At 36.3% G+C, this 16,268-nt stretch overlaps 2 protein-coding genes and 3 long non-coding RNA genes across 5 annotated transcripts in view; 3 read left to right on the top strand and 2 right to left on the bottom strand.

Moving 5' to 3' along the window:
- LOC145888774 (glucoside xylosyltransferase 1-like) overlaps positions 1-16,268 on the bottom strand; it is an 83,672-nt gene that overhangs the window by 19,901 nt on the left and 47,503 nt on the right. The window lies entirely within an intron of this gene.
- On the bottom strand, positions 1,940-3,030 carry LOC145889479 (uncharacterized). The gene is made up of 2 exons (XM_082980441.1): positions 2,355-3,030; positions 1,940-2,269 (listed from the first exon to the last, which is right to left on the bottom strand). Exons 1-2 carry the CDS (start codon positions 3,020-3,022, stop codon positions 2,194-2,196), a joined length of 744 nt encoding a protein of 247 aa, XP_082836567.1. The 5' UTR covers positions 3,023-3,030; the 3' UTR covers positions 1,940-2,193.
- Positions 4,993-5,930, top strand: LOC145890384 (uncharacterized). Its single transcript, XR_014399551.1, has 4 exons — positions 4,993-5,149; positions 5,318-5,343; positions 5,540-5,591; positions 5,847-5,930. It is a non-coding gene; the product is annotated as an uncharacterized LOC145890384 (long non-coding RNA).
- Positions 12,070-12,893, top strand: LOC145890400 (uncharacterized). The gene is made up of 4 exons (XR_014399555.1): positions 12,070-12,232; positions 12,449-12,465; positions 12,522-12,591; positions 12,817-12,893. It is a non-coding gene; the product is annotated as an uncharacterized LOC145890400 (long non-coding RNA).
- On the top strand, positions 14,337-15,390 carry LOC145890396 (uncharacterized). The gene is made up of 3 exons (XR_014399554.1): positions 14,337-14,539; positions 14,932-14,948; positions 15,259-15,390. It is a non-coding gene; the product is annotated as an uncharacterized LOC145890396 (long non-coding RNA).

Here is a 16,268-nt window from a genome sequence, read left to right as displayed (position 1 = left end):
GGGGGTTATCAACAAAAAGAAAAAAAAACTCCTGTGACTTATCATCTGTTGAAGAAAGCTTTATAAAAAGAGGAAAGGGGTTTGTGAAGCATACAGTTCTCTGTAGGCACCACCAGCACCATCATCATCACCATGAAGAAGATATTCGCCCTATTGCTCCTATACTTGTTGTTGGTTGAGACTCAGGCCGACCGCTCTCACCGACGTGCTGTGACGAAAGGAGCGCTCAAAGGAGCGGCGAAAGGAGCACTCAAAGGAGCAGCTATTGGAGCAGTTAATGGATTTGTTAAAGGAGGTGCACCAGGAGCGGCTGCAGGGGCAGCGGCAGGAGCAGTTAAAGGAGCCATTGTCGGAGGAATTTTAGGTGGATACAAAGCTTCAAAGAAACATCATGGATATCGGTAAGTTCAAGATGTGTTGAAAAGACTGTGCTCTGTGTTGGAAATTCTTATTCGAAGAAGAAATTTCCATCTGTCACGCATGCCTGAAATACTATTCCCGTAATTTTAACCTTACTCTTATTTTGCGCATTCAAACCTAACTTGTTGTATTGATCGATTTACAGAGACGAAGACATTTCTGAAGCTGATGGTAAGTGGTATAAGCTAAAATACTACTGATTATTTGCAAATTGTGATATTTTTAAAAAAATTTAAAACGAGTGGTTTATGTTGGATTTATCATCGTTTCCGAATCTTTCTTGTTACAGTTAAAGCATACATCAATATTCTAAAGGATGTTCTCAACAAGGATTATACAAAGGACTTCAACATGTGAACAAAGGTCACAACACTTTTTCAACAAGCTAAACACACTCTGGCAGATGTAACCCATTACATGCATTAAATCCATTTTTTGCTTAAAACACAAAAATATTTTAAACTTTCTTTAAGTGTAGTTTGCAAACTTGTACTTTTTGATACTTATCCAGTATTATTTTATTATTTGTTCAACAGGTTTGTTCATCAGGAACTGAAGCTGGACATGCCATCAACGCTTCCAGTAATCGTAAAAATACATTAATAAAATTTGTCCAAAAAACGAGGGAAAAGAGTCAGAACCATAAAGTTCATCAACTGTTTTGGAAACGAAAGATTGTTGACAAAAAAGTGCAGTGTCGTTAATCACTTTCACACACCAATAAGACAGGAGACCACTACAATGACGTCACACGCAAAGCTTATTAATGCTATGTCGGGTGACAGCAGACTTAGAGTTGTATGAAACTAAAAAAGGTGTGTCAATTGCAACGTCGCATATCGCAATAGATTACATCACATATGCTGTGGTAGTGGTGAAAAAAAGGTGAAAAACTTTCCAATGGAAATTTTACTAACCCAAAGAATATCAGAACCGCTATGATGTATTTGTGGTGATATTTTTTATTACCAATCTGAAATATTAACAATTTGTGGTACTTTTCAGTCAAGTTAATCTGATGGGTACGAAACTAGGTTCCAGATTACAGAGAAGAACCACGTGGAGCAATACTTTGTTTGAATACTTTGTTTGCTGCGAAAATTAAAGCATACATTTAAGAATGTCTGACAGATTATGTTTTACAAACAGTCCATGTGTCCTTTGTATTTGATTTTTACGTGAGGCATGCAGGGTCCAGGAGAGGGGGTTGCAGCCGGTGCGGCGCATTAGAGCCACTGGTCGTCTAGAGGGCCCATGAATAGCAAATTGTGGCCCACGCAATGTATGTTGTACAACATTGCTTTACAGCCTGACTGGCGCGGCCACTTCCTCTATGGCCATCGCGAGTGCTGACTTGGCATTTATTTTTCATTGCTTTGCTTTAAAACCAAGGGGTTTCTATCGTAAAGGCTGGACTCAAAAAGTTTTTTCTCTCTTAAGGGCATAAAGGCAAGCTGCATAAAAGACAACTTTCATTGCTGTAAACACGGACATTCTCTGTTTATTACTTTCTCAGTGCAATAATAAATCTGGAAAGAGGTTTTCACAAATAGTCTGTATATATAAATATATATGTTGCATTATTATTATGAAACGCAAACAAGCAAAGGCATTGGCCGATAGGACATTACAAACTTGCTTTAAAGAAAAATCACCAGGTACAGAATCGTCATATTGAATTATTTTGTAAATCGACATCCGTTTGGGTTTTTTGATAGTTGCAAAATCTTATTGCTTATGTTCTACTGAACAAAATTTGTTCAGTGAACAACTTTACTCAGTCAGGAAGGCATCAAAGTACGCATCGTCATAAGCTTGCTTCAACATATCGGCAAGTTTTGCAGAATCCCTGAAGAATATGTTGAATATTGTCAGAAAGGATATCACAACTGAAAATTTAGGCAAAACTACAGTGGAAATAGGATGTATCTTACTTGCATTTTGCTTCGTGGTGATGCTCGTGTTTCTTCTGTTTGGCCTCGTGATGATGCTCGTGTTTCTTCTCCTTGGTCTCGTGGTGATGCTCGTGTTTCTTCTCTTTGACCTCGTGGTGATGCTTGTGTTTCTTCTCTTTGACCTCGTGTTTCTTCTCTTTGGCCTCGTGGTGATGCTCGTGTTTCTTCTCCTTGGCCTCGTGGTGATGCTCGTGTTTCTTCTCCTTGGCCTCGTGGTGATGCTCGTGTTTCTTCTCTTTGGCCTCGTGGTGATGCTCGTGTTTCTTCTCTTTGGCCTCGTGGTGATGCTCGTGTTTCTTCTCCTTGGCCTCGTGGTGATGCTCGTGTTTCTTCTCCTTGGCCTCGTGGTGATGCTCGTGTTTCTTCTCCTTGGCCTCGTGGTGATGCTCGTGTTTCTTCTCCTCAGTTTCTTTGTGGTGCATTTTTTTAAGTTCATGTATTTTTGTTTCATTGTGATGTTCGTTGCCCTTTACTTTCGCCTCGTGGTGGTGCTCGTGATTCTTCTCTTTTTCCTTAGAGTGAAATTTTTCTTCTTCATGTTTAAGGATTTCTTGTATAGCAGAAAGCATGTGGTGCACCCAACTTGCACTCGCATGAGGTGCAAAAACACAAACCACCAAAAAGAAAGACAATATTACCTTATGCATGTTGTCGATTCAACTAAGATGTGTGCGTTCATGTTTGGAAGAGTCACAATTTATAGATAGAACCAACCATATGTCGTCAGTAAAACAATTATAACTATTCATACCGGTTTTGCAGAAATAACCTTTCATGTTTGCACTGACTTTGGCGTGACAATGGCTAAACCACAATCTTGGATTGGTTTTAGACCAAATAAGAAATATGTCTTAAGATTTCCCAAAACAATGAAAGCCAATTTCTGCGCCTTCTTAAAAACTATTTTATTCATTTAGGAATTCAACACATTGTTTCCTTTTTGTCAAATGCATTTTCCCAGAACCGTTCAACAATGACCAGAATAATATAAAATTTCCTCTGAACGTGAAGCAATTTAACAAGGAAACATAAAATTAATCAGTCGTCACACTTCAAATTTCAATGAAGTTATTGTTTTTTTGCATGAATAAGAGATTCATAATGATCATTTGTGGCTGAAAAGTGCCACTAATGGAAATTTATTTGCCTGCTAATTTACTGCACTAATAAAACCTTGCAGGACAAGACAGTGTGCTCAAATTTTGTATTTTGCACATAACACGATTACAAATGAACTACACACACAAAATAAAATGTCATGAACACCGATAAAGCCATGCAGGTTATCAAGTCAGATATGATGGGAAAGAATACCGTGGGAACAGTTTGGTGAAAGCATGCACGAATGATTTGCATGTTGATCAGCATATGCAAACGCAAAAGGGTTTATGCACATGGAAAATGGCCATTGAGAGCCAACCTGCAAACGATCAACTCGGCATAAGAAGTTTGCGTTTGCGATAAAGAAACTTTTTTTAAACCACCATCTGTGTTGTTGCATTATCTTGCATCCATGGAATAGTAAATGTAGACCTTTCTTAATACTGGGAGTCTAAGAAAGGAAACATAATACAGAAATAACTCCTTCATTCTAAAACGACCCAGCACAGATAGAACAAATAGAATTAATGTTAACCATATGCCCCATGCACTTACTCTATTCAAAACTGATAAGTGACGTACATATACTTTTTTTGTCAAAATGGTGTTTTTTTGTAGAACTTAATTTTTGTTTGAAAATATTCACTATATGATTGTATTCAGTGCGTATGTGTGCAAAATAAAGCGACTGCCATAAGTTTCCAAGAAATGCAATCTGAATGGAATTCGTACTATAGCAGGTTCACAATAGGACAGTAAATTTATCGGAAAACTAACGTATGGAAAAGAAACGATTCCAATGAGTTGAAAAATCAATAGAAATCTGTTTTCTGCTGTGTCTTTCAAAACTTAAATTTTTATTTTGTCATAAGAATCACAAAAGTTAATGTTTTTCGCTGTAGATAAACGCAGTCGTAGTGTTCGAAACCTTTGCGCTCGCGTCACCACAATGACAACCAGCAATTAGCGATGGCCATGGTTTCAAAAGTTAAACGCTATTAATATTTTGCACCCAATGACCTTGGCTTCAGAAAAAGGGCTTCATTAATTTATTTTCATTTCTCTCCTAGTTACAATTAACTCCCTAACACTTAATTTCCGAAATAATGTTTATATTGTAACAAACGATTCGAAACAGATAAAAATGTGATAAAACAATAGAATGTAAAAGAGACTATTTCGTTTTTGTGGTTGTGATTTTATCAAAACCCATATGAACTTTCATTTATAGTCTCCAAAAAAAACCCAAAAAGCCTTATGAAACAACAACATTTTTGACGGGAAAGCGCAATTATCCAGACACAAAGAGATTTACTTGGAATCGTTGAACAATGCGCAGATCATTACCGCCATCCTTATGGTGCTTTTGAAAATGGAATAATTGTTGTCTACTAAGAAATAATTATACTATAGGATATTATCAAAAAGATAAATGACAGACTATTATTTATGAATCGTTGAAGAAAGCTTTATAAAGAGAAGAACAGGCAAGTTGAAAGACACAGTTGCCTACAGACATCAATCGTCAGCATCAACATCAACATCATCATCATCATGAAGAAAGTATTCGCACTCTTGTTTTTGTCAATGTTATTGGTCGAAACTCAGGCTTATATCGGGTACCATCCCGTAGCAAGAGCAGTAGCAGCTGTTAGAAGACCATTTTTGCGGGGGTAAGTTAGACATGTGTTAAAAAGTCCAGGGTCGTCTGTTAAAATTACTGTTTGCTAAAAAAATACGCTGCTGATTTTTTGGTCCTGTATAAAATGCTACTCTGGTAATTTTAATCCTGTTCTACGTCAGGCGTTCAGAACCAACTGATTTGTTTTGTATTTTGACAGAGACGAGGACATTTCTGAGGCTGATAGTAAGTTAAATCGCCTATCATTTTCCTGTATGTCAAAATTGTGAATATAAACCAAAGCAATCTTAGAATTAAAAAACAAAAGCAAAATTCAAAAGCAATCTTAATTTTATAACGAGTGTTTACTTTTTGAATTCTTTATCCTTTTAACACAACTTTATTTTAATGAATTTGTAAAAAATTTTAACTTTTTTTACAGTCCAAGCATTCATCAGCGCTCTTAGAGATGTTCTCAACGAAGAGCGTTAAAGGTAGGATTTAAACCTAACAAAGAAGGTTGTGGAATATGCGTAAGTTTAAACAAACTTACTGCGAATTGCTTGGACAGTGCAGTTTCTGTTCACATAAAACGTATGTTGCGTTTAAGAATACCGAAATATTTCACATTTGAAACGTTGTATAGCATTTTTATTGTTCTTTGTCATTAAAAACTTACGAGAAATTTATGTAGCTGGGTTTGTAATGTTCTCAACCAACTTATACGCACTCTGTCATTTATTCCATAGGTTCGTTTAATAACAACCAATACAGAAGACTACGCCATGTTTCCGAAAAGCCTAAGTTGTCTTGAATAAAATTTACGAAAATCATTTCATTTTGTGCTTTAAAACGAGACGTCGGGGAATGTTAGAAAAAAGCTAGATATGCAAGTATTACACTTTCAATACTTCTGGTTTTAAATTACCAACGCCACAGTTTGAAAGTCATCAACACTACTTTACCTTGCAAAGAAAGGAAAATTCGCAAAAGTGTTTGAAAGATTTTGATAAGAATGGGCAGAATGATTTTTTTCAAAGATCTGTCTTATAGGTGTTAAATGCACACTACATTATTCAAGGTGATTCAGTGAATTACGTAAGAAAAGAACCCCTTAAATTTTTGCATTCCACCCTTGATATAGATAAACAGCTAAAATCCTCCCACCGAACTCCACTACATAGGCAGATGAAATAATTTTACTATCAACATTCCCAATTGAAACAAAAAACTGAAACTTGAAACGAATTCGTCTGCACAGCGCGTTGACAATAGGTCAGTAAATTTCTCGAAATCTCTACAGATGAGAAAGGTAAGAATCTAATGCGTGAAACAATGAAAAGGACACTATTGTCTCTCGTCTAGTGATTTTTATAAATGGAATCATTGTTCATTAAAAAGAAATTGGAAACCTTTCGGGTATACCATGGAAAAAGAGAAAAATGCCTGCTTGTGCTTCGTCGGTTGTCAAAAAACGTTATATATACAGAGTCACAGGTTTGCTAAACACACAGTTGTCTACAGACACCAATATCAACATGAAGAAAGTAATCGCACTCTTGTTTCTGTCCATGTTATTGGTTGAAACTCAAGCCTTCTTCCGTCCCGTAGCAAGGGCAGTAGTTAGAGGAGTTGCAAGAAGGGCTGCATGGCGATTAGGGTAAGTTGGGATATATGTTAAAATGACCAATACTCGATTGTTGCAATTCTGTTGAGCTTTTTGAAATAGTTTCTTTTTCTGCAAAATGTTTTTTTGAACTTTCTTCAAAAATCGTAGTTTTAATTTTCTTCTATACGTTAGTGATTCGAAACTAACTGTTTGTGTTATAATTTTGGCAGCGACGAAGAAGTTTCGGAGGCTGATGGTGAGTTTAATATTTTCCTGTCTTCCAAATTATGTGAAATTGCATAAATCAATCTTGGCTCAAAATCCTTATTTATTCATTTTTTCTTTTCACATTTAATTTAGTTTCTTTCTTGTTCCAGTGAAAGCATTCATCAACGCCTTGAGAGATGTTCTTAATGAAGAACGCTAAAAGTAAGTCCTAAACAAATTGATCGTTTGCTAAATTACACCGACCTACCAAAAATCTAAGGTACTGCGAACTTAATTCTTGCTAATGGTTTTAACTTTGTTTCATATTATGCTTCATCGTTTCAAAATTGTTTTTTAATACAATTCCTCATGAAGCAGTAACATATAGTTAAACTTGTTGTAAATTAAAATATTAAAATATAGACTCAAAGTTTTTCATATATTTTCCAGGTTCGTTTAACAGCAACTGAAACATGAGTCGACTTTAATGTTTCCTGTGATAGCCATCAAGTTGTCACGAATAAAAATAAAAAAAAGTCACATTGGTGTTTTAAGTGCAAGACAGGGGCTCAGAAATTTAATGGTCAAACTGATAAGGATATATGAGATGTGTTAAAGGAACAAAAAAACGACGCAAAAGCAAAATGCTTGTAGAGTTTTATCTTGAATATAAAAAGTCTAGGAATCTTCTTGGTTGTTAATGTTCACTACCTGCACTAAATTCTCACAGTCGTAATCGCACTGAACAACGTTTGCAATAATAATACGTAAATCAGCAGGACAAGAAATGCCGGAAAACTCGGTATTTATTTTCTACTGAACTTCTAGGCATATCCCCTAACTCGCAAGGATAGCAAGTTGTAGAGCTAGCAAGATGCCTTTCTCCAAATAATCTTGCGAAATTTTAAACCAATTGGAGTTAAACCGATCCGACAGTAAGGGTTATTCGCTTGATGGCGCATTTATTTTCTAGTTGGTTTTAAAATGTCCATTTTCCCCTGTGTAAATACCAGTTATAAAAATCGAGGTGTGTTTATCGATAAAAAATTTACAATGTTGTAACAAGATGTAAAAAAAGGCTTCCCAAATTGAAGCTAATTTTGTTTCAATGTTACCAAGTAAATCAGACTATTTGTTGCTCAGAGGCCTTCGCAGCAGGGTTATCCCGTCTTGTCATGCAAGATAGTGCATTGTTGCGACGTTGCAAATTAATTACAGAACAAAATTCATAGATTTCCACTTTGTGGTACCTTTTGGTCAATCGTCGATATGTTGGGAACCAAACTAGCTACCAATCAACATAGACGAACCACGTGAAGCATGTGTTGATTGGTACCTAGTTTGGTACCCAACATATCGACGACTGACCGAAAGGTACCTCAAAGTGGAAATCTGTTTGCCTGCTAGTCTACCAGCTAGCATGTGCTACGGACACCAGCTGCACTGATGAGATCTTACAAGTCGAAACAGTGTGTATACCTGTCTGCAGCTCTCATTGACTATTATGGCTCTTTTGCGCATATAAAATTCACATTTGTATAACAAATTATTTACAGCACGTGACCTCATGATGGAACAAAAACTAAACAGGAACAACAGGTTGAAGAGTGGCAGCAGCCGACAACACGTGGAAGACGACGATGGAATATTGTCTTCTCACTTCATCCCAGGCATCCTCATCGTTATCTGCGATATCAAACATGGCGTCCACGATCCCTGGGAACGCTGTGTTGCCATATGTGTTGTGTTGGCTCAGTGCCGATATTGCATGTCTTAAAAATTGTATTTGTTGAAAAGTGATGGTAAAACAGCCGTTTTTTGCCGTCTTCGAAATTAATAAAACATATCAACAATATGGGCAAGTCCCTTCATTCTAAGAATGTATTATGATTTGAGCAACGCTACTACGTCCAATATGATTTCTCCAACTGCATGAGTTGGTCGTTAGTTGAAATGATTGGTTAAATTAAGGCTCCTCAAATGATGGGTAGTGGTCCTATCTTGTGTTACACAATAGTTTGAAGAAGCTCTTTTGTGTTGCACAATAGTTTAAAGAAGCTCACTTAGGTGTCAGCTTCTCAAACTATTGTGAATTTTTTAATGTAGGTTAATTTCTGTTCAGATTTTGCCAGTCTCTACAAACACAATATATTCAGAAACATTCAAGGTTCGCAATTTTTCTTCTGTTCAATGTTCTGGTTAATTGTTTTTTTTTGCAATCAGTAGGTCACCCAACATCAAGTATTTCTACCCGCAAGGTACGTGTTTGCATGACTTCAAGGGTTTGATTTTGCTTCAAACGCACAGACCGCATTGTTGTGTCAAAGCAAACATTCTGCGGAGAATGCTCTGTCGGCGATGCAAAAATCGAATGAGTTCGGTGTTTGTTGGTCGCCCGAATGTGAATAAAAACTCCTTTAAATTTCTTGAAATTGGAAGAAAAGCAAAATCGGACGAGAAAAATGCGCAGTTTCAAAAAATTCTCGTAAATTTGCAGCCACAAATGCGAAGCGTTGAGTAAATAAGTTGCAAGAAAATGCAGTTTTTATTGCCTTGAAAATGCCGAGCGATCTTTAGAAATTCAAACAATTCCCTTTCCCGCGATCCCGCTATAATTATTAAATAGGGGACAGAACGAATTATAAACAAAAACGATTGAAGCATTTTCCTATTGTAATATTGTTCCGCCAGATTCGTAGAACTTTTGTAATACTGCCCTAACCTACTTACATAGGACAAATAGTTGTTGTTTACAGAACAAATAAGAACTTTTAAACGTAAACAGACATCTCGCGAAGCGTTCGAATAGGAAATATAAACAGAACCAAACAATCAATAAATGTCAAACTATTCGAAGAAATGTATCCATAAACTCACTATAAATTCCCAACTACAGAATCTAACGCAAACTCAGAAAATGGCGGACGATAAGAAAATGATCAAAATCTGTCTTTGTCTGTTTTTGATTTCGTCCACACTTGTGGTGGAGAGCGAAGCCTGGTGGGTTGGAAAGTTAATTAAGGCTGGAGTTCATTTGATAAAACGCATCATTCACCGTCGTCGCCAACGTCGCCAACGTCATCACGGAGATGAGACATTGCAACATCCCACAGATCAAGGCAGTCTTCCTTCGTTGTAAGTTTTAAATGAAAAAACTCACAAGATTTGTTACATTCAAATCTCGTTGGTTGATAGTTAGCTAAATATAATAAGACCTAATAGTTCGAAACAGTGGTCAAATATAAGCAGCTCACAAAGTTCATATCATGGCTGCGTGCTTATTTGTTAGTTGAATAGTTACCGCAAAAGAAGTTGTCCACAAGTAGTTTTTATGCACATGCAACTTCGACACAACAAACAAAACTTTTTATTCTACAGGGATGGAATGAATGAGGGTGGGTATTGGATGTGTGTTGTGATTTTCTGCCAACGAACTAACGACACGTTTACTTCAAACAGCTGAGTTCCAAGACTTTCTTAGAGAATCGTTGAATAGCGTCCTCGACGAAGACAAAGCTGCGCTGTGAAGGTTTGGCGTGGTTAAACAAAAAGCAGAAAATATATCAAAAACATACAATCAGATTAAAACGTGATACAAACCAACCCTAATTCTGGAGATTTACTAAATTAGTTCATTGTAGATAACATAATAAATAGTTTTGTTATGTTCTGATGTTGAACATACAGAAATAAATTCTGCCTCGTTAGGGCTCCCAACGGTTTCATCGGCAACCATGTCATTTTATCATATGTTTGTATTGTTCGCATATGCGTGATGTTCTTATTCAAGGAAGCAAATCCGGCGCATGTTCATTTGTTTTGATAATATTTTAAGGAAATGGAAAGCATGGGCAAAAATAAATTGCTATTATTTCATTTATTTTCGTGTTTCAAATTAACATTTTGCTTTTCAGAGCGCATTGGCAATGGCAGGAATGTTAAAGTGGCTTTGCATCTTTTGAATAAATAAAACCACACTGTTTCAGTGATGTTGTATTTTGTGGAAGATAGATAACAAGTATGTACAGCACAGCACGAATACCAAAACAGTACCCAAGGTCCAAAGGCGTTTTAATTAGGCAGAATTAAGTTTCCACCACTCATCTTTTTAGACGCCAGACATTATAACTAAATAGCACTGGAAGGATATAGTGTGAGACAGCATAGACGGTCAAAATAATACCACTGTTTATTTACCACATCGGGATTTTAAAGACATGATATCCTGGTCTCAAATTCCGATCAGGACGTTTTCTTGGTTTATGGGTCGGGCGCTTGACCAATGCTGCCCATCGACCGTCATACCAGTGCTTTTTAAAAAAAAATGCTACCCTGCAAGACCCTAGGTGGCATTTTTGACCCCATACATTTAGAAACCAATAAACTTTCTCGTGGTCAGCATTAAAATCACGTATTGTTTGTAATTATTTTTCATACCTCATACAACTATATACTTATAGGTTTTCCCACAACTTGTATTGTAATGGATTGTTGGAGCCCTTTCGCATGGTTTGAAATTGACCCTTGCATGGTTAATAATTGCACATCATTGCCCTCGTGCGGATAAAATAATAATGCACTTACTTGCATTCATGGAACTCATCTAATTGATTGTATGTATGCCAATACACTGCGCACAGAATTTTTTGAACAAGTTTTATTTAACAGTCTTTGCCTAACGTGTTCTAATAATGAATAAACATTAAAGTCATAATACAAATTTTGATGCCTACACTCTATGAGTAATGTGAAACATTTTGGACGAGACGTAAAGAAAATGCATGATTACTGTCATTTCCAGAACGCTACATATGTTAAAGCTTTGCTTCAAGACCATTAGGTGTAAGTGGAATCCTTAATTTGTGACTCGTTAAAAACGCGAGGTTCGAACAAAATATAAACAAAGAACCAAAGCATCTTCTTGTTTAAATATTATTCCATCGAGTTCGAGGAACTCCAATGGTAGTTTTTGGACTGATAGAAAAGGTGGAAATGAAACGTTTAGGAATTTTTCTCGCAAACAGATTTCATGTGAAACCCGAGTTCAACAATGAACAGAACTTACCAAACAATGGTCCACAGACTGTTCGAAGAAATGTATCCGCCAACCCAGTATAAATTCTCAACTGCAGAATCTCAGACAAACGTAAAAACAAAAGATATCAAAATGATCAAATTCTGTCTGTGTCTCGTCTTGATATCATCCACATTTGTGGTGGAAAACGATGCGTTTTTCGTGGGAACATTGATTCACGCTGGTGTTGGTTTGGTGAAACACTTGGTACATCATCACGGAGATGAAAACAGTCTTCCTTCGTTGTAAGTTTCAAAGTTCACTTATCGCAGAAGTTACCGATGCTTGGCTCTATAGCTAATATCCCAGATATTTTTCTGCTTCAAATATTTTTTGTATAGTTTAAATACGCATGTAATTTAAAGGGTTAAATAGTTTTTGTATGCACGAACTTGGTGCCCAATTTATTCACAAAATCTAAATTTGTTTTTCAAAAAACTAAATTTGTTTTGTTTTTGTAGCGATGAAATGAGCGAAGGTAAGTACGTATCTAGAGCTTTTTTTGCCAACTAACTAACAACATTTCCTTAACAGCTGAAAAAGAAGACTTGTTTAGGGAGGCTCTAGAAAGTACCCTCGACAAAAATGATTTTGCGTTGTAAAGGTTTGATGTTTTGTTGGTTACAAAATAAGCCCGAATATAGAAGTGTGATAACAATTTCCTATAAAAAATAAATAAACTAAAAATAATTTGTGTTAGTAGAGAAATGGATAAATAACAAGCAAGAATAATAACATTTAGTTTCACGGGAATTACACCTGAAAAACTAAATGATGTAGAACAATTATACTTTCAATACGTTAGTCTCGCATTTCTGTTTCTTTTCAGAGCAACGCTGGAATTTGCAGAAATCTAAAAAAGGCGTCCAAGTGATTTTAGATTCAATAAAAACCAAAATACAATAAGTGCTGTTGTTTTGTATGAGAAAACTGACACGAGAGTCACGCTTGAGTGCACATGCGAGCAGTTTTAGTATTCGGAAATAGGACCACTTTAAAAGCTACGCTGCTCCTAAAAATCACACAAAGTGTTACATTAAAAAAAAGAAAACACAACCAAAAAACGTGTAGTCCTCCAACTTCCTTCGGTCGAGCAATTAAAAGGGGCAGTAATTGAAAACCTTCACGTCTAATCGACCTGATGATGGAATTCACATTATTGGAGATAACCTCTGTAACGTAATAAACTTCGGAGGTAAAACTGTTTGATTCAAAATATATGACGTCATGTTTAAGTACAGGGTTTTGTCACAAAAACAAATTTTACCACTTCAAGCTTTTTAAAAAGGTCTATGATAAGCGGATAATGTAGTAAATATCTTTATTGTCTACAATTGTCCAGCTGTGTTAACAATACATTGGTTAGGATATATCATTACGGCCAACCGAAAACGATCCATAAGCGATTTCGTGGCACAGATTTAGACGCTGGCTAAAGTTGATGGATATAATTTTTCTTTTAGTTTTTATTATTTGTAATAGTGCTTATTTTTCTGATTGCTTTACTTCCAAAGAAATTTGAATACGTTTCCATACAAAAATTTTATACACAGGCTAAAATATAGAACGTTGCATCAATAGGAGTTTCATATAAAAGACTTTTAAAATCGCGCAGAAAGTTCCAATGAAACCTTACGGACTCTCAGGGAGAAATTTTGCATCGTTTCAAAAGGTTCCGAGATCGTAAACGATTGTTTCAAATTAATAAAAGCGTTTCTTCGTACCCAGCGAAACCTTTTGAAACTTCCCAGTATTTGTTTGACGCTTTGCTGTCTTACTCGTCATATGGTAAATATCTGAAACGGGCCAATGTGTTTGCTGAAGGATTGTGTGCATTTACCTAATGGCAAAAAACCGAAAACACCAAAATAAACTCAACGAATTTGTATCATGCGCATAACACAACAGGAGGATAAACAATTTACAAAAGAAATAAACCAGCATGGGTGCCGATAAAACCACAACTATTACCGAGTCAGGCGCCCGTACTGACAGTTGCGGCCTTTTCCGAAATAAAAACAATATTGAACTCTGGAGATTTACTAATAAATAAACTAACTTTCTATGAAATCACTTTTGGGATAAACCCAATATCGATTTACGTTTATCCCGAAATAGAGCGGATTCCTTGTACCTTCATTGATTTCTCACGCCTTCGCCAATTGATAGAGTTGTCAAGAATTCCAAAGAAACTTATAGAGAAGAATTGTCACAAAACTTCACGATCAAAAGCCCCATTTCCTTCAGCTTGGGTTCGGCTGAAACTTATCTGGAATTTTCTTTACATCCCGCTATTGATCCTTGCTATATAAAGCCAAGTGCAATCATATCGTCGTCAAAGTAGAAAAAACCAAAGCCATGAATAAGTTCCTCATCTTTGCGATGCTGTTGCTGTTAGCTCAACTGTTTGATGTTGAAGCAGGCAGGAGGAGAAGAAGAAGAAGAAGAAGGCATCATAACAAACACCATGGTGGAGGTGGAGCCGAAGGCGGAGAAGCTGGGGCTGCTGGGGGTGCTGAAGGTGCCGAAGGTGGAGCAGAAGGAGACATAAGGTGAGATGCAACATCGCATAAGAAGAACATAGATGGTATCAAATTTTGAAAACTGTTCACAGTGTACATATAGGCTGCATACACAAGTAGGACAAAAAGAAACAAAATTTTTCTTGCATATTTTGGAAATATAAGCAGTAAGCCTTATTAACACCTGGCTTTATTACCTTGCTTCAATTGCCTGATGAGTATTTAGCTGCATGTATTTGTATTCCAAGTTATGTCACAATATTAAACCGTTTGAAAGAGTATTGTTTGCTGACGGTACAAAAGTTACAAAGCCCTCTAGTAATGTTATATTTTAAGTTTAAACACCTCAGCTTCCTAAATTTTTTTTTAGTTTGATGTTCTTACTTTAAAATAAAAAAAATCGTCTTCTTTTTATTTTGCAGTGACGTCATGGATGATGGTAAGGAGACTGTACAAATGATTTTCGATGAAATAAAATAAATAAAATAATGAATAAGAAACCCAAATCTAAGATGCTGAATAAATCAACTTTTAAACACAACCATGATCGTATTCAGTGCTAGTATTCAAATTATTCGCTGCACTGAATGTACCCACACTACAACAGTCTAGCCACCGGATTTGGAGACGAGCAAAGTTGTGTTTGTAACGTTTACCTACCATGTCCAGCATCTTAACTTTGATCTTTTTGTTCAGGATTAGTATTTTTTTAACTACGTAAAACTAAAACACTATAAAATATCTTTCAGATATGTTGGAAGACGCTTTCAAGGCAGCCTTTCTAGAAGAGATGGCAAAGGAAGAACAATAATCGCCAGCACGAGCGATACGACAAATAATATCGGATATAATATCGGATTTAATCTATTAAAAAAAGAAAAAAAATTGGATGTTTTGTGGTTGAGGCACACATGTGGTCGGTGTTAGTAAACGTTTGGACTAAAATTTAATACGGATTCCGTTACGAATGGGATTGTCAGTGAAAACTTAACAGAGTGTACTGGTGTAGTCAGCTGATGTAGAAATGTATTCGAACTGTAATTCAAACCACGATTGCCACTAAAGTAATATTAAGACCTATATCTGACAGTCAGAGGCATTTTTCTTCTTGTTCTGTCCATCAAGCAGAGTTGCACCGCATAGTTAAAACGTCCCAGCTGCTCCAAACCTAAAGGAAATCATTATAGACAATAGATAATAGAGGTTTGTTTCTGGATCGGGAAGTATCAAAAAATTCCACGAACTTTGAATAAAAATTTGGAAACAATCCTTCAATGGGAAATACTTTTTTAATTTTGTGGACCTATTGTGTTAGAAACTGTTCATAGTTTGGGTTATCACAAAAGAAAACCAGCATAGAGCAGTGTGCGAAGGAGGATGACGTCATTCTTTCTCTTCGGAAATAGACGAGCATTTTCGGAGAAATAAACACAACATTCTATTAATGAGGTTTCGAAAGAAGAGAAATCGATTTGATTTGGTTTAAATTTCCTTTTCATTCTCATTTGCGATGAAACTCATTAGAAATTTGCGTCTGAGCAATATAAAGGGGAATGCAAGCCAATGTTTCGTCAAATCGTCTCTTCTAACGAACGACATCATGATGAAATTCGTCTTCTGCGTCACGTTCCTTCTCACAGTGCAGTTGTTTTCTGTTGAAGCCGGTTGGTTTCGCAAGGCTTTGCACATTGGTGGAAAGGTTGTCACAAGTTGATGGATATAATTTTTCTTTTAGTTTTAATTATTTGTAATGGTGCTT

This window comes from Ascidia mentula, chromosome 2 (genome assembly GCF_947561715.1).
Source record: "Ascidia mentula chromosome 2, kaAscMent1.1, whole genome shotgun sequence".
Taxonomy (NCBI): domain Eukaryota; kingdom Metazoa; phylum Chordata; class Ascidiacea; order Phlebobranchia; family Ascidiidae; genus Ascidia; species Ascidia mentula.
Note: the sequence above shows the minus strand (reverse complement) of the source record. Positions and strands in the feature narration are given on the sequence as shown.

What these genes read in the sequence shown, in the direction of transcription:
- LOC145889479 (XM_082980441.1), bottom strand. Translation starts at nt 3,022, where the DNA reads ATGCATAAGGTAATATTGTCTTTCTTTTTGGTGGTTTGTGTTTTTGCA. An exon ending in CACCACGAAGCAAAATGCAA is followed by an intron (nt 2,270 to 2,354) that starts GTAAGATACATC and finishes CATATTCTTCAG; the next exon opens with GGATTCTGCAAAACTTGCCG.